This window comes from Mauremys mutica, chromosome 3 (assembly GCF_020497125.1).
Source record: "Mauremys mutica isolate MM-2020 ecotype Southern chromosome 3, ASM2049712v1, whole genome shotgun sequence".
NCBI lineage: Eukaryota > Metazoa > Chordata > Testudines > Geoemydidae > Mauremys > Mauremys mutica.
Genome location: NC_059074.1, coordinates 207,701,103 through 207,723,634, shown reverse-complemented (window position 1 = coordinate 207,723,634; position 22,532 = coordinate 207,701,103). Strand labels below are relative to the sequence as shown.

The following is a 22,532-nucleotide window of genomic DNA, read 5'->3' as shown; positions in this document are numbered from 1 at the left end:
CAGGGAGCATGAGGTTATCCGCACTGTGGTGCTTCCAGCCCACGTTGGGTGCTGTGAAAGAAAGAAATAACAATGATTATGTGGCTGCAGCCTGCAGCGTTGTGCTGGTAGCTGATGCCCGACTTCTGCTTCAGCGGATGCTCAGGAAGCTGCTTCTCTCTTTATCCTCTGCAAACTTGCTGACTGCAGCCAGAAGCCCTCTTTTGCCTGCCAGTCAGCTTCTCCATCAGAGACCCTCACCGGTTCGCCCATGCTGTAAGAGCTACATGGGAAAAACTCCCAAACAGAATGGGAACTGCCACTGTTCTTCTTCAGATCCCTCTGTAAGCCTGACCTGGGCTGGTCTGCGAGCAGGGGGTGAGCTGTTACTACTGGTCACTAGGAGTAACAGGCTGGTTTCACTCCTTCCTCCTCTTTCCCCACCCATCTGCTCGCTGTATCCATCAACGTTGTTAGCTTTCTGGACACCACCCTGATACAAATAATAATTGCACACACAAAACTGAACAAAGAGTGTGAAGATCATAAAGTCAAGCACTTAAATGTTAGGAAATGTCAGCATTGTGCCACTGAATTTGCCCGACTTGGGCATATGTGTCATGACACGGTCTTTAATCATCACTCTAGTATCTGAGGACTTCCCAAAGATTGATTTATCTCCCCAACACTGGAGAGATGAAGGGGTGGTGTTATTGAATAGGAAACTGACACACAGAGAGATTAAATTCAAAAGTGTCCACTAATTTTTGGTGCCCAATTTGAGACCTGTAGGACCTGATTTTTCAGAGTACTTAACATGATATAGCACTTGACGTGTTCAAAGCAGAGCTCTTAGTGAATTCAGGGCAGCTGTGAGTGCTCAGTGTTTCTGCAAATCAAACCCCAGGGTTTTAAGTCAGACACCCAGAGAATGAGAGACACACAACTAGAAGCCACGTGTGAAATGCTGAAGTGACTTTCCCGGCATCACACAGGAACTCTGTGGCATTGGCAAGGATAGACTCCAGTTCTCCAGGGCAACATTCAGTTGCCTTAACCATGAGGCCATTCTTTCACTTCCTGCAATCCTCTCCCTCAGTTATTGCACATTTTCCAGCTTCTTCAGCAAATGAGGCTGGGGCCTTAAAGACAACATCCCCGAATCATCCCCAGAGCAGGTGTGTTCTGTGCACTGAATGAGGCAGGGGTCTTGTGGAAAACAGAGTATGTGATCATGTAACTACAAATGGTATATAATGCGTATGGACAAGGGAGCCAAATTAAGGTTACCCAGGCAAACTTAATTCTGGCATTTCCTAACTTTTGGGTGCTTGACTTTGCAACCTTAATTTTCTTTCAATATAATTTTCTGTATGTCATTTCCTAGGTTTTAAAAAAGCAGATTCCATCATGTGGAATCATATTGCTGTCCATGTGGTTCATCAGCAGGGTTGTAACCTTTAGGTCCACCATACAGACATCTGCCACTTGAGCTAATGACGGAACTGGAGCAATGGTAGGTTGTCATCCTCTGCGCATACCAGCCATTCGAGAGGGATGGGATACATGCTTTGCCCATGGGTTTCACAGATATTTGCTGATAGCAGAGGAATGCTGAGACTCAGGAACCCTGGGTTCCATTCCAGGCGCTGTAAGGGAGTGTGCTTTGCTGGTCACAGACTCTCCTGCCCGTTCACCCCCAAAGCCTGTTCACCCCTGGCTTCTCATGCCAGACTCTCCAGCCCTTGATCCCCCTCTCCTTGCCCAGACAGTCCCAGACTTCCCGCACCAGCTGCCAGTCCTCTCCTGCTCTATCTTATAGTCCTAGTCTCCCCCTGCTCCCTCTGCCTTCCCCCTGGTCCAGCTTATCTTGGGACGTTTCAGCCCAAATAGTTAAAGTTCTAAGCAAATGAAAACGGTTTTATAGAGGACAGCGTTGCCTTCGTCATAGGCTACCTGCTACCTGCTCCTCTGAGACCCATAACAAACATTCAGCTGTAGTCAGACCATGGTCTCTAACGTGATCTTGTCGGTTTCCAGCTTTGTCTTTCTTAGTAATTCCAGTTAAAATCATCTTCGTTTACACGTCATTTGTCTGTCAGCACCCCAGCCTAGGGTGCAGATTTCAAATATGGCAGACCCAAGTTTTCGCCACTCAGCCATGCTGCTCTTCGGAGCGAATGTGCCCAAACCATGTGATTTAGTTATTGTGCCAGACCAGCGAGGGCTCCTGTCCCCACCTGCCTTATAACGTCGAGTGCCTTAACGCTGTGCTGCCATGGCTCAGAGCCCTGACACCAGGAGCCAGCCCACAAGCAGAAAGGTTTCACTGGGCTGCCATCAGCCCAGTTCCTCCTTGCGGGATGACCTCAGCAATTTCTTCCAGTCCCAAGTCCCCCCGAATCTGTCTCCTCACGTTCTTAACTACCAGACACTTGACATTTTCCCTTCTGGTTCGGCACCCCCGACGGAGTGAAACCTGCCCCAATTATCAGCTCACTCTGGGGAACACAGTTTGCACACCAGAGACCTGCCTGCGGTAAAAATAAATGGAGGTATATTTAATAGAAAAAATCACAGAATGGAAGATGAACTCGTCGGGGAAGCAAACATTTACAAGTTACACAGGAAATAAACAGAGAGATGCAATCTCAGGCTTTCACACATCTGTGTTAGCTCAGGTCCCTTTTCTGTAAGTTACTTGGTGCCTCTGGCCAGTTTCCCAGCATGCCTTCTGTCTTGGAGGGGAGTCTAGCATTCCAACATAGCTGGTGTCCTCAGGTTCTGGATAAAAATTCTCGAACCCAAGCCTGTATTTAAAAGTTTTTTCTCTTCTTTCCCCCTCTCCCCCCTCCCCTTTCTCCTGGCATAAAGACTTATGATTATTGGAGGGGGCAAACTCCCTTCTTTCTCTGTTTTCCAAGACCTGGGTTTGCTTTTCTTATCAATGTCTTTCCATGAACGTTAATGGTCCAATATTGTGTTTTTTCTGGCTGGACAAGGGCTGGGTATTGTGTAAACAACAAGCCTGGGAGGTGCCCCCCCTCAGCCTGATTACTTCACCCCCTTTTGTGAGGCAATGCTGTAGTCACACCGCAGTTACAGTTAAAAATCTCTAGATATGCAGATATCCATAGCCATCACCTGTATGCATATCTCCTACTGACCATCTAGTTCGGAGCATGACAAGCTTTCATAAAACGCCGAACTCGACATATTTATACACAATCACATGGTATAAGCCAGTTGATTCAATTGTTTGTTCTGTGGGGTTCAGAACCCCTCTTTTCCCCTTAGGGTGTTTAGACCCTGGTTGTCACAGTTATCCTGTCTCTAGCCACTAGACAGACTCCCTTCTCAGACCCAAGGATTCATAGATTCACATTTAAAGCCAGAAGGGACCATCGAGTCTTGATTTCTTGTATAGCATAAACCAGAAAACCTCACCCAGTGAATCCAGCAATCTAGCCCATCAGTAAGAGACAGAGTTTAGACTTTCTAATCTCCAACATCCTACTGCTATTTACATAGAGACAGAGAGAGAGAGGTCGTAAACCACCCCCCCAGCAAAGTCCTCTAGACTCACAGGCTGGTTCCTAGGTAGTAGTGGGGATGGGAAGTTTCAAGCCCTGCTGATGACCTATCTTAGGGGGTTCCTCAGAGCTGTACACGATAGAATTATTTCTCCAGTTTTCTTCTCTTTTTAAAAAATGGTTTATCTAATGCTCAGTGCCGTTCCTACTGCTAAAATGAACAGGCCAGTGGTGTAAGCAGACTCCCAAAAGGAGGAACTGCAGATGCTGAACCCAGTTGAACCAGCTGGGTAAGCACGTGTGAGCCACAGGGTGCTGGAGCTCAGGGCTCAGCTGAGACTGGGGGAGTTGCATAATTCCACCCAGGGAGGCAATGGCCTGATGCCTGAGGGGGCCCCGAACTGAGGCCAGGGAGGGGAGCAGTGAGCCATGAGCACCATCCTTTCACCTCCAACTCCCAACCCATCCTGGCTGCAGGGATAGTCAGCGCATACTGCTGATGTCGGTACAGTGTTCAGGGTTGCTTTGCATTTCACCTCCTACTGGTAACTACTGGTTCTAGCCTGGTGGCCTCCTAAGAGTGCAGCATGCTGAATTCACTCCCTGAACCAGTAGACCAGTGTCAGGAAGAAGGTCTCCAGTCCTGTCCTCTGTTCCTCTCCCCACGCCTGGCTGATTCAAGGAGCAAGGCTGGCCATCTCTGGGCACTGGTAGGAAACTCAAGAGAAACAATCTTGAGGGGTTTTCTACTCAAGCTAGTACATAATAAGAAGCTGGTGGTTTGCAGGCTCTGCTGTGCCTGTAACTGATGCATGTTGAAGCTTAGATTTCTTTAGCACTGTGTTCAACTCAGCCGGAATTGCTTCAGATCTGCTGCTCCCATTGTGATTAATGGTGCTCTTGTTTTCTATCCAAAGACCTTGAAACCTTCATTTAGTCAAAGATACAGGCTGCAGGTAGTGCTTGGGCATTGCTGCACCTTGATGGAGCGTGGCTGAGAGCGTTCTGAAATCTGGATCCTTTAAAAACCTACCCAGACAGCTTTGCATCTTGTAGATGACAGCCCTCGTTGGAGTGGGTATTCGGTTCCTTTTATGCTTGGGATCGGCTGAGTGAGATGCAGACGTCAGTGGTCTAGGCTGCCGGAGACTTTAATCCCAGGCACTTCCCTAGCGTTTCTGTGTAGAGCTGGGACAGAAAATGAAGCTGTTAATCGGCCACACGTTAGATACCTAGAGACAGGTTGGGGACAACACCTCACTCCCTTGAACGATCTTTTCCTTCAATTTTAAGCACAAATGGGTTTCCCTTGTGCTGCTGCTGCTGTTGCCTTGTCTCACAATCATCATATCAGGCCATGAAGTGCAAGAATGGTTTTGGCGGCTCTCGCAGGGACCTTGCTAACCGAAAGGACATTGTCGGTTGCTTTTTAATGTATCTTTTGTGAAACCCTCCCTTCCTTTCTTCTGCTCCCGATTATTTTTCCTTCTTTGTCTTTGGATCTAGCTGTGGTTCTGGCCAGGGCCGCCTGAGCCATTTTGCTTGTCTCTGTCTATGCCAGGAGTGTCAGACTCATGCGCTGAAGAGGGCTCAATTCCCTGTTAACTTATGGTCTGTAGGGTTGCCAGCTGTCTAATTGCACAAACCCAAAGCCATTGCCCCGCCCCTTCCCCCAAGGCCACGCCCCTTCCTGCCCCTTCTACAAGGCCCCACCCCCACTCACTCCAGCCCCTCTCCCTCCCTCCATCAATCGCTGTCTCCCACCCTCATTCACTTTCACCGGGCTGGGGCAGGGGATTGGGGTGTAGGAGGGGGTGCAGGCTCTGGGCTTGGGGGTGGGGCCGAGGGGTTTGGAGTGTGGGAGGGGGGCTCTGGGCTGAGCCTGGGGCAGGGGGTTGGGGTGTAGGAGGGGGTGCAGGCTCTGGGCTTGGGGGTGGGGCCGAGGGGTTTGGCGTGTGGGAGGGGGCTCTGGGGCAGGGGATTGGGGTGTAGGAGGGGGTGCAGGCTCTGGGCTTGGGGGTGGGGCCGAGGGGTTTGGAGTGTGGGAGGGGGCTCTGGGACAGGGGGTTGGGGTGTAGGAGGGGGTGCAGGCTCTGGGCTTGGGGGTGGGGCCGAGGGGTTTGGAGTGTGGGAGGGGGCTCTGGGGCAGGGGGTTGGGGTGTAGGAGGGGGTGCAGGCTCTGGGCTTGGGGGTGGGGCCGAGGGGTTTGGAGTGTGGGAGGGGGCTCTGGGGCAGGGGGTTGGGGTGTAGGAGGGGGTGCAGGCTCTGAGCTTGGGGGTGGGGCTGAGGGGTTTGGAGTGTGGGAGGGGGCTCTGGGCTGAGCCTGGGGCAGGGGGTTGGGGTGTAGGAGGGGGTGTAGGCTCTGGGAGGGAATTTGGATGCGGGAGGGGTGAGGGGTTGGGCTCTGGGAGGGAGTTTGGGTGCGGGAGGGTGGTGGGGGTGGGCTCTGGGAGGGAGTTTGGGTGCGGGAGGGGTGAGGGGTCGGGCTCTGGGAGGGAGTTTGGGTGCGGGAGGGGTGAGGGGTCGGGCTCTGGGAGGGAGTTTGGGTGGGGGAGGGGGTGCGGGGCGCGGGCTCTGGGAGGGAGTTAGGGTGAGTGAGGGCAGAGGGCTCGGGCTCTGGGAGGGAGTGTGCTTCCGGGAGGGGTGAGGGGTCGGGCTCTGGGAGGGAGTTTGGGTGCGGGAGGGGTGAGGGGTCGGGCTCTGGGAGGGAGTTTGGGTGCGGGAGGGGTGAGGGGGGGTGGGGCTCTGGGTGGGAGTTTGTGTGCGGGTGGGGTGAGGGGTCGGGCTCTGGGAGGGAGTTTGGGTGCGGGAGGGGTGAGGGGTCGGGCTCTGGGAGGGAGTTTGGGTGCGGGAGGGGTGAGGGGTCGGGCTCTGGGAGGGAGTTTGGGTGCGGGAGGGGTGAGGGGTCGGGCTCTGGGAGGGAGTTTGGGTGCGGGAGGGGTGAGGGGTCGGGCTCTGGGAGGGAGTTTGGGTGTGGGAGGGGTGAGGGGTTGGGCTCTGGGAGGGAGTTTGGGTGCGGGAGGGGGTGAGGGGTCAGGTTCTGGGAGGGAGTTTGGGTGCGGGAGGGGTGAGGGGTCGGGTTCTGGGAGGGAGTTTGGGTGTGGGAGGAGGTGAGGGGGGCGGCACTTACCTCGGGCGGCTCCCCAATGCGACCAGCAAGCACATCCCTCTAGCAGAGGCTCCTAGGTGAAGGGGCCAGTGGTCTCTGTGCACTGCCCCTGCATGTAGACTCCACCCCCGCAGCTCCCATTGGCTGCAGTTCCCGGCCAATGGGAGATGTGGAGTCGGCACTCAAGGCGGGGGTAGCACGCGGAGACCCCCTCTGCTCCCCCTCCAGGGACCGCAGATACGTGCTGGCTGCTTCTGGGAGCGGGGCCAGGGCAGGGAGGGATCCTGCCTTAGCCCTGCTGCGCCACCGGACTTTTAGCACCTAAAATCTCCCAGTTTGGCATCAGTAGCCTCCGGGAGATAGGACCTGATTCCGGGAGACTCCCGGTGAAACCAGGAGGGTTGGCAACCCTAACGGTCTGTGAGGCACTGTATGAATTCAGGATTGCTCCCCCCTCATTCCACAGAGGACACCCCCGAGTCTGTCCCTCCCAGTTCCAACATGAGATTTGCACAAAGATCCAGGGAGGATACAGTCTCTGGAGTAAACTTCGTTACTTATTATTCAGCACTTTATTGTCCTACTCAGCATCGCTCAGTGGTGGAGTATCGTGCCCGTTTGGTCCTCGATGTCTTAGCTGTTTGCTTTTCCTTTGCCATCCTCCTCTCTGTTTCTCTCCCCATTTCCTGGCTGTGTCTCCTCTGCGTCCACTTCCATTCAGCAACCCCGCTCCATACCAGGGGCTTCCCCCCTCCTCGCTTCCCCAGGGCCTCGCTAAAATGATCAGCAATTAGTGAAGGCTGATCATCAAGTGTCTTCATTAGGCTCTAGCATTAACACTCCAGTGAGATTAATGGAAGGGCCGAAGAGTTCGTGCCTCTTAAGAGTTCTTGTTCCAGGTTTTCCACAGGCTCGGTCAGACATCACTGTGTTGGGGACTCCCAGGTCACAGGTGGAAGCTCTGCTTTGCAGGAGGACTAGAAGTACATGCAGACCTGATGCTTTAGCCCCGGCCTGCACATTAGGACCATGACATGCTGATATTTTTGCTCAGGGAACCTACTTCTGTGCTAGTGAGCAGCTGTCTCTCCTGGCTGCATCTCCTCTGCCTAGAAAGACCCAGGGTTAGCTACTTATACAGGCACATGCATCTTTGACACCTTTTGGTTTCTTTGATACGGTCTGTTTTTCTTATAGCCTGTTAAAATCTTGAAAATAAAACTTTCCCCCCTCACCGACTGTCTTTTCCCAGTGCTGACCAGCCTGGTTTTGTTATCGTGTGTTGAACGGGGCAGAAATGGACAGGCCTGTTTAAGCACCTCACTTGGTGTGATGCCATTTATTCTCTGTATGTTGTTTGGGCACCAGCACTGTACGTAGTGGGTTACTGCAAACTGCAGCTCTGCAGGTATTCAGTGGAGGACACAGCAGTGGCATTGGGATGTTTTGTTTTAGTGCTTTGTCAGAATGGACTTTAAATAAACACCTTCAGTGCAACAAAATTGTTGATGCAACAATAAGGTTGCGATGTTATGCGCACCCAGGTTAGAAAATTAAAAATTACATTTCCTTCAGCAGGCATAAACTAGCCCCTTGTGCATTGTAAAAAATGCTTTGTATTACTGCATAGGGTGAAGACTTAAAGGTGCCCTACAGTGGGGAGGGAATTGTTGTCCATTTTTTCTTCTCTGTGCTTTTTTCTGCAAGTATTTTACATGGTAAATGTAGGTCTTGGCTAACCTGCTTTTGCCAGAAGATTAGGGATAATTGGAGAACTAGCACGGTCCTCCCAGAGAGCAAGGGAATGAAATCTGGGCACTTCAGATGCTTTTCATTCATTTAGCCGGCGCTATCTAATAGAATAATATAAGTAAACAATGGGGAAGAGTGATGTCTTTGTTAAAGATCCAGCAGCCTGTCAACTAAGAGCAAGGTCCCTGTCCAGTTGTCTGGTCCTACAAGGAGACGTCCCGCACAGACAGGGAGGTTAAGACTTGGGCGTCCTGATATTTCCAGAGCAGATACAAACTAAAAAAAATCAAACCCCAACCAACCCCAACTCCCTTTCAGGGCTTCCCTACTCATTGTAAAGAAGCAAAATGGTCCTGAACCCAAATTGTGTTCTCCTTTGCAGATTACCCGTCAGAGAACAAAATAAGGGGTGTTTTCAAAAATCCTTTTTCTTCTCCGCCAGCTCCATGGGACTCAATCATGCAATTTTTACTTATCACCCCTTTGAATGGAAGCCCTGTCTGAGTAAGGACGGCAGGATTGGGCCCGCAGGGAGGAAGAGCCGAAAGGAAAGGGAAATGCAATATATTTCAATTTCATTTTGCTTATGGTCTTTCATACAAACTGTCTTTCCAGGTGCTCTGCCAGCTACAACATTAAATAGAAATTCCAGGCGGGGAGCAATTAAAAGGGGCTGTCACTGGAGAGTAAGTCCGTGTTCAGCACAGCTTTGAAATGAGACGGAGAGGCAGTTCTGGCCCTCCCATGGATGCTGACACAGGATCCACGCTGCACGTCTGATGTCAGCATTGCTGGCAGTGATGGGACCGGCTGGGTAGAGAGCTGTACGTGAAAGAGATATCAAGTGGGACCGGAGGAAAGGAGGCCGAGTGGATAAAAGAGATCAGAAAGGGAGGGCAGGGAGCTGGCAGCAGTTCATTTACATTTGCAGTGGTGATACTGAATGCACTGGTGTGTACGTTTCTTTAGCACCCAGGGCACCTGGCTGGGTTTTTTTCCTGCTTATTGGCAGTCTGCTGGGAACAGCAGAATCCCTTAATGGTGCAAGGAAATGACTTAAGTGACCGAGGCAGTGTAAGGTTCCCTGTGCCCATGTGCCAGGCCTCCACATGGCTCTGGAGGGAGCACCTTTAGGATGCAGCTAGTTCTGTTCCTATCACAGTCAAGTGGTTTGAGCTCTTTCTGGGCTGGGTTGTCTCAACGATTTTTATGTCCATGGGGAATTCTCCATAAAAATAGATAGGAAATCTGGCCCTTGGGGATGCCAATAGCTCAGTATGATGGCTGTCATTTTAAAAAACCCCCAAAAGGTAATATTGGGACTCAGTTGAGAGTCTCAGCTTCTTTCTTCAGTAGCGAAAACGAGACCAAAGTTATTCTTTGCTACAGCATGTGGATAAAAGTGAAATCTGCCTGTAGTAGCTGTCAGAGCAAGGAGATCTAACACATGGCCACAAGCTGTCCCGCGCCGGCTTGATGTGTTTGTGACCCACTGTAGCCATCCCAGGTTTCTCTCCAGCCTCAAAGCATGCACTGCCTCGCCCAGTCCTCTTCCAGGAGATGTGTTTTCTTAACAGAGGTTAGCAAACAAACAGAAAAAAACAGACTTTTAACTCATTCCTTAGCCCTGGGCTTCAGGGCCGCCCCTCCCCGGGGTCTCTGGCATACCTGCTCCTGGCAGGTTCCCAGTTTCAGTCAGCTCTGAGGCCCTGGCTTCCCCTTCCCAGGGTGCAGTCTGTCTCAGTCCATCTCCCCCTCTGACTGCCCGCCAGCAGCCCTTTATAAATGTAGCTGGATTGGATTCACCTGCTCTGGTCAGGGGCACTGGGCTTGGTCTATCCACAGGGACCAGCTACCCTGTGACATCCACACGACACATTCAGACTGTACATAATCTAAGCTTTTACTTCTTAAAAATCAGTGTCTAGCCCTCGTGGTTGCAAAGAAAACCTTCCATGTGTGAACCAAAGGTAATCAATGCAGAGAGGTTTTACTGCATGTGCAGATACGTTGAAATAATGCCTGAGATGTGGACACCTCCCCCTGCCCCACTAATGTAATTGGCATGTCCACAATGACACTTCAGTGTTGACATGAACGATTTCATTGCGGGTCGTTTCCATGGATGTAATGGAGAAGGGAGTGCAAATTCAGCCTGGTAGCCATCAGAGGAACAGCCTCCCCCTAAGAGGAGTGGGGGCAAACCACCTAACCAGCTTGAAGATGAATCTTGATAAGTTACAGATGGGGTTATCTGACGGGGCTTCCTATGAGAGCAGGGACTGGACTGGTGATTGCTGGCAGGATAGTACTGTGACTTTTTAACGCTTGGCATCCAGGGCAGAGCTCAGAGCACTGGGCGTGATCGTGAGGGTGTCCAGCAGCAGAATGGGTTGGTTCTTGTTGCAGGCTGAAATACAAACTCTGTCATGTTTTATTCTTGTGCCTGGCAATGCTAATGATCGCTCGGCATGAACAGTGTCAAGATTTAAAGAGCCTGTTTCAAAGGAGCCCAGGGGAGTATTTTTCAAGGGTTGTGTGTTACCAGGCCTTGTTTCTACAGAGATGCCTTCCTCTCCCATTACTGTCTGTGAAACAAGGAAGCAGCATTGATGGATAGACCCGTTAGCTCTGCAGCCTTCTCCCCTAGTGATGTCTAAAAAGACTAGGCTGGCTAGAGAGGGAAAAGATTCTCCTGTCTAGGATCTCATCCATTTATTCTGCTAGGAGAGAGGTGGACAAAGTGCAGGACACAAACTTGGGCAATGGAGTCTATGCCCATCCCACATCTTATAAGGTACAGAAGAATGAGAATAACACGAGGAGTCATGATATCTTGGGTGCTGTTCCCCATTCTGCCACTGACTTACTGGATAGTCTCAGGCAAGTCATTTAGCCCCTGAGAGCCTGCCTTAGTTTCCCCATCTGTAAAATGAGGATACCATGAACCTTCCTCCCAAGGGATTGGTGAGGTTTAATCAGATAGTCTTGGGAAGTGTGATATATGTGTTATTAATATGGGAAGTGGCCCAGGAAGGCTGATCCCAGCATGCCCTGCTCCCTCTTGATCTTCACACTTTCAGTGATGCTATTGGAGAGCTAGGGAAGCTCCCGGGTGAACAGCTATTTCCTTTCCATTGAATAGAGGGGAGCTGAAAGGAACTGGCGGTCCCAGGCCAGATGGTTCTCACTGGAGTCTGAGTCCTGTCTCTAGTAATGTTGGTGTTATGTATTGCTCCGCTGTATGGCCTGCAAATTGCCTTCTCTTCACCATGTCCAGGGAAAGTGGGGTATCCCCAGAAGTTGAATGGATGGGCAGCTGGCATAAGTTAGAGCAGCCTTAAATCTGTTCTTCTTGTGCTGGGGTCTGGCCTGACACAAATCAGCCCTAGATTAAGGGAGCACAAAGACCTTTTCCTTCCCCACTCTTCAGTTGCACATAACAGGCAGACTGGGAAGCTGGGTAAATACTTCGCTGTGCTTTGATGGGGGGGGTCACATCGCAGAGCGGCTGGGAAGCTGGGCTGGTACCTCCCTGGGCAGCGAACGGGTGGTGTCGGGGACCATGGGTCTTGGACCCAGGTCCACGGGACTCATAGGAGCAATATGCTCCAATCTGCTACCTGCTAACAGCTGCTAAGACAGCAGCTGAACCTCAGCAGAGGACTCCAGTCCTGGCACCAGACTGGCAGAATGCTGGGGGTCCCGATTGGTCCACCGCTTCTGTATAAACCCAGCACAGGAACAGGAAGTTGTCCATACAGCTGGGATCTGCTTGGCTCTGGGAGAATGTGTTGCTTGTGCTCCTGCTCCCCTGGCTTGACTCCCTTGTATCCCAACCTGGCCTGACTCTGGTTGTCATTAAGAACATAAGATTGGCCACACTGTGTCAGACCAAAGGTCCATCTAGCCCAGTATCCTGTCTTCCGACAGTGGCCAATGCCAGGTGCCCCAGAGGGAATGAACAGAACAGGTAACTGTCAAGTGATTCATTCTCTGTGGCCCATCCCCAGCTTCTGGCAAACGGAAACCACAGTTCTGTTGTTCAGCTCTCAGGTTTGTCTCCTGATTCTGATCTCTTGGTAGCCTGCCTCCAGGCACTCGATTCTCGGTTTGTCCTCTGACCTCCTGGTATCCGACCTGGCCTGACTCTCCTAACTCCTGCTTTGACCACTAGCTCAGATCACTCATGTCCTGATTGTGACAGGTGGTCATGTCACAGGCAGCCTGGGGAATGGGCCCAGTACCTCCCTGCGCAGTGAAGGGGCTGGTGCCCTGCTCCTTCCTGCTGTGTGATGGTAAATGGACAGACGCGGTCTCGCCCATTTGTGCTAATCCCTGCTTTTGTGTTCTGTTTAGCTGAAGAAGATTGGTGGTGGTGGTTTCGGTGAGATTTATGAGGCAATGGATCTCCTAACCCGTGAGAATGTGGCCCTGAAAGTGGAGTCAGCCCAGCAGCCCAAGCAGGTCCTCAAGATGGAGGTGGCTGTCCTGAAGAAGCTGCAAGGTAAGATGGAAATGAGCTGGTAACCAATTGATCTTTTCTCCAGCGAGTGTGTGTGATCTTACAATTGCCCTGCCATGGCCAGGGTTGGAGGCCAAGTTGGCTCGGGCTCTCTCTAACCTTCTCCTTCGGCCTAGCTCAGAGTGTGTTTGTGACATTCAGCTTTTCAGCACAGAGCTCTGTTGTGCTCTGCATAGCGTTGGGCTTCCAGAGTCTGAGACCTCTTCCACTCGGCTTATCCAGAGCACCTGGGAGAACATTTCCTCCAGGTCTCTGGAATCCAGGCGTGTCACTGAGGTTTCTTTATGGGCATTTCATGAAGCTATACCCGAGGTGAGCAGGCTCAGGTGTGGCAGGGTGGGTTAGGGTGAACCGCAAGTCCAAAGTACATGATTATAAATCAGCTTATATACCTGGTCCAAAACAGAGTAATGCATGAGCATTACATTCTACATTGTGTCATGCACTTTACGATTGGCTTTCTGATTTTATGAACTAATCCCTGCATAGATCAGGAGCTGTCCATACGCTGCAAGATGTACTAGTTAGCAAAGCTGCAAGCTGGTCACACGTGACTCTTCTGCTTACTTGTTATTTACTAGCTACAGATGATTTATAAGGCCACTTGTGAATTCATGTTTTGTGCATTGTTAAGCGCCGTTTCCTTACTTCTGTTTTCTTCCACTGTTCACGCAAGGCCTGCATATCCACTCCTTTTTTTTCTTTTGTAGTAGAGCAGTGTTGGTTACTAACTGCACAACCATTAAAAGTACACTGACTGTCTGAACTACAGGGTGGAGGCTGCCTACTCTTCATAGCCCACACAGGGTTAACTGCTCCTGCAATGGTGCCTACCTCATGATACTGTTTGGTTATGAGCTGGGTGATGGGTATCAACGGTTCCAAAGTGTCTTACTAACCCCTGGGTTTAGTTCTTCTGTTCCCTAAGCCAAATGAATTACAAGTCTGTTACTGTATATAGCACATGCAGTAGCCTAGACTACCTAACTAGTCCGAACAGGGATTTTAAGATCCAGGAATACTGCTTTTAAATAGGGTGACCAGATGTCCCATTTTTAAAGGGACAGTCCCGAGTTTAAGCCCTCCTGCAGGTGTCCCGACTTTTTCTTAAAAACAGGCCAATGGGGCAGTATTGTCTGTCTCCCCTCCATCGGTACTGGCGGATCCTGCTCTGGCTGGATCCCTGCTCGCCAGCCAGCCAGCCACCAGCGGTCAGCATAGGCGGCAGGTTTGTATAATTTTTGGTGGGGCCCAAAATGGTGGTGCCCCCCCCCCACTCCCGCCCTGTAAGCCGATATAAAATGAAGCTACAGCGCGTCAGTGCCACAAGATTACAAGGTTGGAGAAGGGGTAGGGGGTTCCAGGGGCCAGTCAAGGGAAAAGGAGCAGGGGGGGTTGGATGGGGCAGAGGTTCGGAGGGGCAGTCAGGGGACAGGCAGCAATTGGATAGGCATGGGAGTCCAGGGGGTTGATCAGGGGACAGGTAGGGGGTGGGGTCTCAGGAGGGGGCAGTTGGGGACAAGGAGAAGGGAGGCTTAGATAGGGGCTGGGGTCCCAAGGGGCAGTTAGGGGCAGTTGTCTCAGGAGTGGGTAACGGGGGACAAGGACCAGTGGTGCTTAGATAGGGGGTGGGGGTCCTGGGGGGCAGTTGGGGCAGGAGTCTGGGGAGGGGGCAATCAGCGGCCAGGGGCTGGGATTCAACGGGCTCTGAGCTGCTGGCAGCCGCGGGGAGCCCTGAGCCCTTAAAATCCCAGCCACCGCGGCTGAGATTTAAAGGGCTCTGGGCTCCCCGCGGTTGCAGGCAGCCCAGAGCCCTCTGATTCCCAGCCGCGGCTGGGATTTAAAGGGCTCTGGGCTCCCCGCTGCTGCCGGCAGCCCAGAGCCCTCTGATTCCCAGCCGCAGCTGAGATTTAAAGGGCTCTGGGCTCCCCGCCGCAGCGGGCAGCCCAGAGCCCTCTGATTCCCGGCCGCGGCTGGGATTTAAAGGGCTCTGGGCTCCCCGCGGTTGCAGGCAGCCCGGAGCCCTCTGATTCCCAGCCGCGGCTGAGATTTAAAGGGCTCTGGGCTCCCCGTTGCAGGCAGCCCAGAGCCCTCTGATTCCCGGCCGCGGCTGGGATTTAAAGGGCTCTGGGCTCCCCGTGGTTGCAGGCAGCCCGGAGCCCTCTGATTCCCAGCCTCGGCTGAGATTTAAAGGGCTCTGGGCTCCCCGCCGCAGCGGGCAGGCTCCCAGCAGCGGGCAGCCCAGAGCCCTCTGATTCCCCGCCGTGGCTGGGATTTAAAGGGCTCTGGGCTCCCCGCGGTTGCAGGCAGCCCGGAGCCCTCTGACTCCCGGCCGCGGCTGGGATTTAAAGGGGCGAAACCTAGCTCCAACTATTGGTGGAGCAGAGCCCCTGATTGTGAATATTCCTGGGGCTTTAGCTCCACGAGCCCATATAAGTTGGCGCCCATGGCGTTCAGCGCTGGGCGGTCCAGTGGCCGGCGATGAGGGTGGGTGTGTAAGGCTGGTGGTGGGGTGAAGATGCAGCATGTAGGGGAAGCTGCTCCCCCTGCTGGTCTCTCAGTGCAGCCCCCGCTGTGTGCTGGCTCTCGGCCAGCAGGGCCCCGTCCCGTTTCCGGCTGGCGATGGCTGATGAGTGCGGGTAGGTGCCACGCACTGGTCATTTACATGCTTCCTCTCTCACTGTCCTCACCCTGCTTTGCCCCGTCACCCTCCCTAGCCCCGCTGCTCCTCCATATCCCCCCCCCACCCCGGCGGGGCACATCCTGCTCCCAGCGCTGTGCAGAGAACCAGCCCCTGGTCGGAGCGCTCAGCTCACCAACAGCCTGGCCAGCAGGCTCCTTCCTTCCTTCCCCCACTGCCTCTGGCTGCGCCAGCACCCCCGCAAAGCCCACGACCCTCTGCCCCGGGGGAGCCGAGCCCTGCATGTGCCAAAGCCCCGCACGGTACTGGGACAGGGAAGCCTTCCCGCCTCTCAGCTAATCTCTGCAGTGGCGAGAAGCGATTTCCAACCTGTTCATGCTACGAACCTGCAGCTTCACAGCAGCCTCCTGGGCAGGGGTTTAGCACCCTCTTCACCCCTCACCCCTTGGGTCCTGCCCCCAGGGAGCATGGAGCTGCTCCGTCCCCGAGGCACCCTCCCCTGCTTGAGCCACCTCTCTGGACGGGTTCACTGAAGTCCCTGCACTCAGGGTCCCTGGGCCCCGGTGCACAATGCATCCGTAGGGCTTAACCCCTTCTTGCCCACGCTATAGCCAGGGGGACAGGAGGCGGCTGGGTTACGTCAGTGGCCAGCCGCAGCCTAGAGGTGTTAACTGCCTTTCGACACTGTGCGGGCAAGAAGGGACAAACTGCTTCCAGCCACGGGGGACACAGGCCAGGTCATCCCTCCGCGGCTGGAAGCAGCTCCCCTCCCTTCCCTCCGAAAGGCTGCTGCTGGCCACGTCCTGGTGTGAACCCTGGCAGAAATCTGGGGAGGGGGGACATGTGACCCTGCGTGCCCCCCCATGTGTTGCCTCGGGAAGATGTGGCGTCAGGTACTGGGAGAGGTGGGTCCGTCCCAGGGGCCCAGCCAGGCATGGTGGGCGGAGAGCGCCAGGCAGGGAGGGGAAGGGAGGTCAGTCGGTCACACCCCTCCCCCCCCATGTGAGAGAGGTTTGCAGGAGTGTGTGTGTGTGTGAGACCTCTCCCTGTGTGTGTGTGGGGAGCTCGGGTGTGCATGTCACCCCTCCCTGTGTGAACCCTAAAGCCTTAAAGATAAAAAGGCAAATAAAAAGAATCCAGCTACGCAGTATTTCTTTTTAACGGCGGCTCAGTCAACGTGATGTTAATTTGAACGTTTGTACTGCACAGTTCTGATTGATTGCCGTTGAACTCGCTTGAATATGAGTCATTTTACCAGGTGTCCTGTATTCAGCATAGGGAAATATGGTTACCCTACTTTTAAAGCATCCTTCTACAGTTTTAACTTTCCCTATATTTTAGGTACTATATCCCCTAACAGTTTGTATATTGTGTTTTTATCTATCACCATAACAAATTCAGCACATTCCCTGGGTCCATACCGGAAGTGGTCCCCATCAGCCACCATACAGCACTTGCCATTCCCAGCACAGGTAGATTTTACTGCACCAACTTCCCATTATCTCAGCCATACTGTGCGATCTGTAGACTGTGCCCCGCAGAGTGAACCCACATGCTGGTGACCCTGTCTGTACGACATGACACCTCTTAGTGTCTCTCAGGTTCCAACAGCAGAACAAGGCTGGGGCTTTCCAGACCTTGTCATTTGTTTGCAACAGTATTTGAGGAGGCAAAACAAACTCCTTCCGCACCACATGGGCTACAGTGACTTCACATTTAACTTCATGGTATTGGGTCTTTGTTCATTTCCTTATCCGGAACAAACTGGTGTCCTCTCTCTCTCTCTCCTACTACATATTTAACTTTTCTGTGGCAATAAAACAGGGCAAGCTTTCTTGCTGCATATTACTTAAGGCTGGTCTTACTTTGTATAGCATTTATCCCCCACACTGCACTCTGGTGGAGCACAGTGATTCAATCCCGTACTTCCTTGAAAGCCATTACAATATCATGTATATTATATACAGCTAACAAAACTTAATGAATTCTTGGTTTTGCTCGTTCAGTGGATGTGAGATGTTTGTGGCTCTCTTCTGTCGAAATGCTTGGTCACATTCCCACAGCATCGTAGTGTCAGCTGGGTTTCAGAGTGACATGTCAGTTGGAAACAGTCCAGTTCTTGTGCCAGTCTTATTCCGTTTCTTTTGTTGTAGTCGCTGCTCCCCCTTGGACAGTTTACACCATTCTAAGGTAGACAGTGGTGTTCAGAAAGTCCTTTCAGCAGTTCTTAATCATATTGCCCCAACCGTCAGTGGGCACAATCCTTTAGGTAACTGCTAATTGGTAAAATTCAATAACACTGACACATAATGAAATTGAACATTTCCGTACAATATTTCCCCCGGTAGATTATAACCCTAAACGATGGACCTGTTTGCAGTCTAAGACACTTTAATCTGTTTTGTTTTGTTTGTTTTGACTTACAAAACTCTAGCATATAGTTCTTGTGTTTATTCCCTTAGCGGCATTTATTTTACACCACAGTTAAACAAGACTTTTGAATACAGTTTTCAACAGGAAATGTTGCCATGTTTGTGAATGGGCAGGGCATTAGTCGAAGTTGCTCAATCATCCACAATTAATAACCTGTTCAAAGAAAACAGGATTTGGGTGGCACTTTCCAATGGTGGTTGGGCTTCACTGATTTTCCTTGGCTCTGGGTTGGTTTCTCCTTTCAAAACACATAGGATTTGAATTAAGTACCACGTTCACACTTCTTTTCCCCCTTTCACTGTATACACTGCATGTTCCATAGGAATGCTTACTGCTTTCATAAGTAATTTCTATTTTTCACTTGCCATAACATTATATTAGCGATGTCAATTTAATTATACATACACCTCTACCGCGATATAACACTGTCCTCGGGAGCCAAAAAAATCTTAATGCGTTATAGGTGAAACCGCGTTATATTGAACTTGCTTTGATCCGCCGGAGCGCGCAGCCCCACCCCCCCGGAGCGCTGCTTTACCGCGTTATATCTGAATTTGTGTTATATCAAGTCGCATTATATCGGGGTAGAGGTGTATAATATATTATTCATATTTTTCTGCCACTGTTTCAGCTGTTGCTTTATTACTGAAAAAGGGATCCAGCGTCTATCCTTGTTCTGGCCACCCTTTGAGTCCCTATTTTCATGTACTAGTTTATAGTTAACATTTATAACCAAATTTTTTTTTAAATGTTTAATCATTATAAAAGCATTGAGGTGCCCAACGTGTTAACGACCAAAGTTAAGGCTGCCAGGAGATGATGTCTGCTGCCCCAACAGAGTTTGGGTCAGCTTTGCAACTCTGAATGAAAGATTTGGCTAGATTTGTAGTGGAATCTTTTAAAAGCCAATTTATTTCATGCTTACGTTTTACATTTCCTTTTAAAACAGTTTTTAAAAAAATTCTGCAGTCCCTTGCTGTGCTGCAAACAGTTTGAGACCAAATAAATATTTTAAATTTGCTCAGCTTAGCCTTGCCAGCTGAGCCTCTGAACCTTCTTCTTTCCTAAAATGGTTTTACACGCCTGCTGTCTTCCCTTTGTAAATGGCAAATTATGAGCAGATGCCATCACATTTCTAAACTGCAATTTGATTTGTATATTTAAGCTTTGCACAGGCGAACTCTTTTGGCCTGGGCTCTGATAACTACTGTATCCTAGCCACATTGTATTTTACAGCTGTTTTCATTCCCTTATTTTCCTTCCGTGTCTCAGCTGTCTGAGACGTTAGTAAGCTAATTGTAACACTTCCATTTTTTCTTTTCCGACTGGCAGTATTTCTGTTTTAACTTACTACGTGTTTCCCCCATTTTTTCCCCTTACAATCTGTTGTTTGGGTTGATCAGCGCCCCTTGTGTTGCTCTAAATTATTTTTCTACACAACTGTACCCAGGTTACAGCCACACTAGTACACTCAGAAGCAGTGAAGCCATATAGAAATCCCTATTTCGTTTTTAGTCATTTTGACTAAATCGTCCATAGTCAAATGATCTTGTCTGTCTGCCTGCAGCAGTCATTTATACTTTATTATTTACAGACCATTACTTTGAGAAAAGGGTTCATTTTCCTTCAGAGTGGCTGTTAAAGGCTCCTGGGGACAAAAACATATCAGTAATCACCACCTGGCCCCCTTGTATCATTGACTGAGGGTTCCACCAGTCGTGACTATCCAGAGTTGTACTGACATAACTGGGTTTTATTATTAAACTTTTGAACACTTCTACTTTTAACACTTCTACTTCCACTTTGTAACACCTCCACAACCCCAACGGTTTAGTTCCCTCCGAGCTATGCAGTGTTAAATGGTGCAATCCCTCCTTTATAACTGCCCAGACCTTTTCCTTAAATCACTTACCTGTCTCCCAAAGTGACACATTTCTCAGTGATTTTTCTTGCAGGCTTTGAGCTTATCTTTGTAGTTTTTTTGCACATATTCTTTAGCTACAATTGCTGCTCCTCCATGGTTGTCCATGGGTCTTATTCTTTAAAGCTCCAGTGACATTCAAGAGACCTTTGCTGTGTCCTGCCAGTAATTCTTTTCCATAGATATCTAAATTACCGCCCTCTATTTCTCTTAGGTTATGGAATTTTTCTTAGGAGAGAACATGTTTTTTTCCTTCTTATTTTTTTTAAATGTTGCTCCACTTACTGGAGTTCCGTTTTTCCACCCGGTCCCAGTCTCCTGTCACTTTTCTGGGGAGTCCAAAGGGTCTGCCCTTGGATTTAATCCAACCCTCCAACGAGGTACTGGCTTCCCCATACTTTAACCCTTTCAGTTCCATTTCCCTTACTGTGAGCCTTGCTGCCTAACACAAAGGGGTGCATTACCGGACAGGGAGATCCCAGGTTTACTCTGGACTCATCACTGACTCATTACCTGCTTTAGACAAGGGGATCCTGGGTTCTGGCACCAAAATGTTGGGATTCCCTCAGACCTTTTCCACTCGTCTTATCCAGAGTGCGTCTTCCAGTTCTGGGAGAACATTTCCTGCAGCTCTCTGGAATCCAGCACTCGGCTGGAATCTAGACTCGTCAATCCCTGTATAGATCATGAACTATCCCTATGCTACAGTATGTACTGGTCAGCAACGGTGCATCTGTGAGTTTATCATGCATGACCTTGCTTATCATTTATCTACTAGCTACGTATTATTTACAAGGCCACTTGTGAATTCACGCTTTGTGCACTGTTAATCTCTGTTTCCTTACTTCTGTTTTCTTCCATTGTTCATGCAAGGCCTGCACACGGGGTACGTCTACACAGCAGAGAAAAACCCACAGCTGGCCCGGGCCAGGCGGTTTGGGCTGCTGGACTATTTTCATTGCTGTGTAGACTTCTGAGCTCAGGCTGGAGCCTGGGCTCTGGGAGCCTCCCACCCCTCAAGGTCCTGGGTTCCAGCCAAGCCCAGAAGTCTACACAGCAATGAAACAGGCCCGCAGCCCGAGCCCCACGAGCTCGGCTCGGTTGGCACAGGCCAGCTGTGATGTCTAGTTGCTGTATAGGCATAATCACAGTGGCCACTATCTTGCTCACTGAATGTGCACCCCTGGAAGATGAGCTGATTTTAGGCACTGACGGTTAACATGCCCCAATAGGCTGTGAGAACAGCAGGGAAAGGGGTGAACCTGAGAGGTGGAGGAGGCGGGTGACCCTGATTACAGAGTGAGGAATGAGGCCTAAGATGTCTGACCAAGATAGAGAGAGACGACTGGGCTGCTGTCTCCCAAAGCGCCGGAGCAGTGGTGGGGATGACCAAACCCATGCTGAGGAGTGTAGGGAATTCCAGGTGCTGCTGAACGAAAAGTGACAGCACCAAGGGCAGAGGGGACTGGGCAGAGAACGGGTAACTGGCTGGTGTCGGAGGCCTCAGAGGTGCGAGGCTTGGCTAGTGTGGAGGAAGGTTTTGGAGTCAGACTGCTGCAGCCTGCTCTGATGGCAGGTGACTGTCTACATTATACTGAGTCCATTTAAAGAGATGGCGCCTCATTTAGACTAAGATTGCTTTACAGTGCTAGTCTGGCACGATAAACCAGGGGGTCAGGCCCAGCTTCGTAGGGGGGAAATTAGCAGAGTTTGTAAGTCAGAAGGGGCTGACAGGAGGTTTCTGTTAGCTCGGCTACAGCCTCAGTTCCACTCTACACATTAAACTGGCAGTGGAGTTGTCCCGCCCCAGGGCTGATAGGGAGAGGAAGGTGAGAGTGAATGTACTAAGTGTGTTTGCATACAGAGAAGAGGGGGTTGAGGCGGAAGGGCTGCCCTGCAGCTCATAAAGATTTACCAGGCCAGTGAGACACAATTTGGTACCATAGAGTTTGGGGGAGAAGTACTTTGGGTAAGGACGCCAGCAATAAACCGTCAGTGGTGTCGGCAACAGACTGCCATGGCCAGGGAAGCGGGGGAATGAGGAATTCTGCACCAGCTTCCAAGGACCTCGGTGTGGTGTACAGGAACTGGCAAGAGCTCTGCTTTACTCTGTGTCCACCTCCACCTGGCTGTGCATAACAATCACAAGAGCTTCCTCGTGCCCCGCCCACACTCTGGCTGGGAAGCTCAGCCCTTCCAGTCGCAGTCTCCAATATCACGTCTTCCCTTCCCAGCCCAGACTCAGTAACTGGGACCCTTAAAAACTGAATTGAACACACCACACAGCTACAAATATTGATAACCCCCCTAAGTACTAAACTCACCGCCAGTGCTCAGCTACACTTTGCTCTAGCTCAGTGGTTTTCAAACTTTTTGTACTGGTGACCCCTTTCACACAGCAAGCCTCTGAGTGTGACACCCCCCCCCCTTATAAATTAAAAATGGGGGGGGGTAATTTAATTTAATGGGGGCTCGGGGCTATCAGCCCCACGGAGCTGAGAGCTCACAACCCCCATGTAATCACCTTGTGACCCCTGAGGGGTCACGCCCCCCAGTTTGAGACCCCCTGCGTGAGTCAGTCTGCAACCACCGTATCACTCGGGTTTGCAAATTTTACCTTTGTAGCAGAAAAAATAATC

At 51.0% G+C, this 22,532-nt stretch overlaps 1 protein-coding gene across 2 annotated transcripts in view; it reads left to right on the top strand.

Annotated features, from left to right (window-relative positions):
- TTBK1 (tau tubulin kinase 1) overlaps positions 1-22,532 on the top strand; it is a 160,431-nt gene that overhangs the window by 51,039 nt on the left and 86,860 nt on the right. For both annotated transcript variants that reach the window (XM_045010368.1, XM_045010367.1), the window contains one exon: positions 12,733-12,880. In XM_045010368.1, the coding sequence (XP_044866303.1) occupies positions 12,733-12,880 (148 nt within the window). The remainder of the gene's footprint in view (positions 1-12,732; positions 12,881-22,532) is intronic.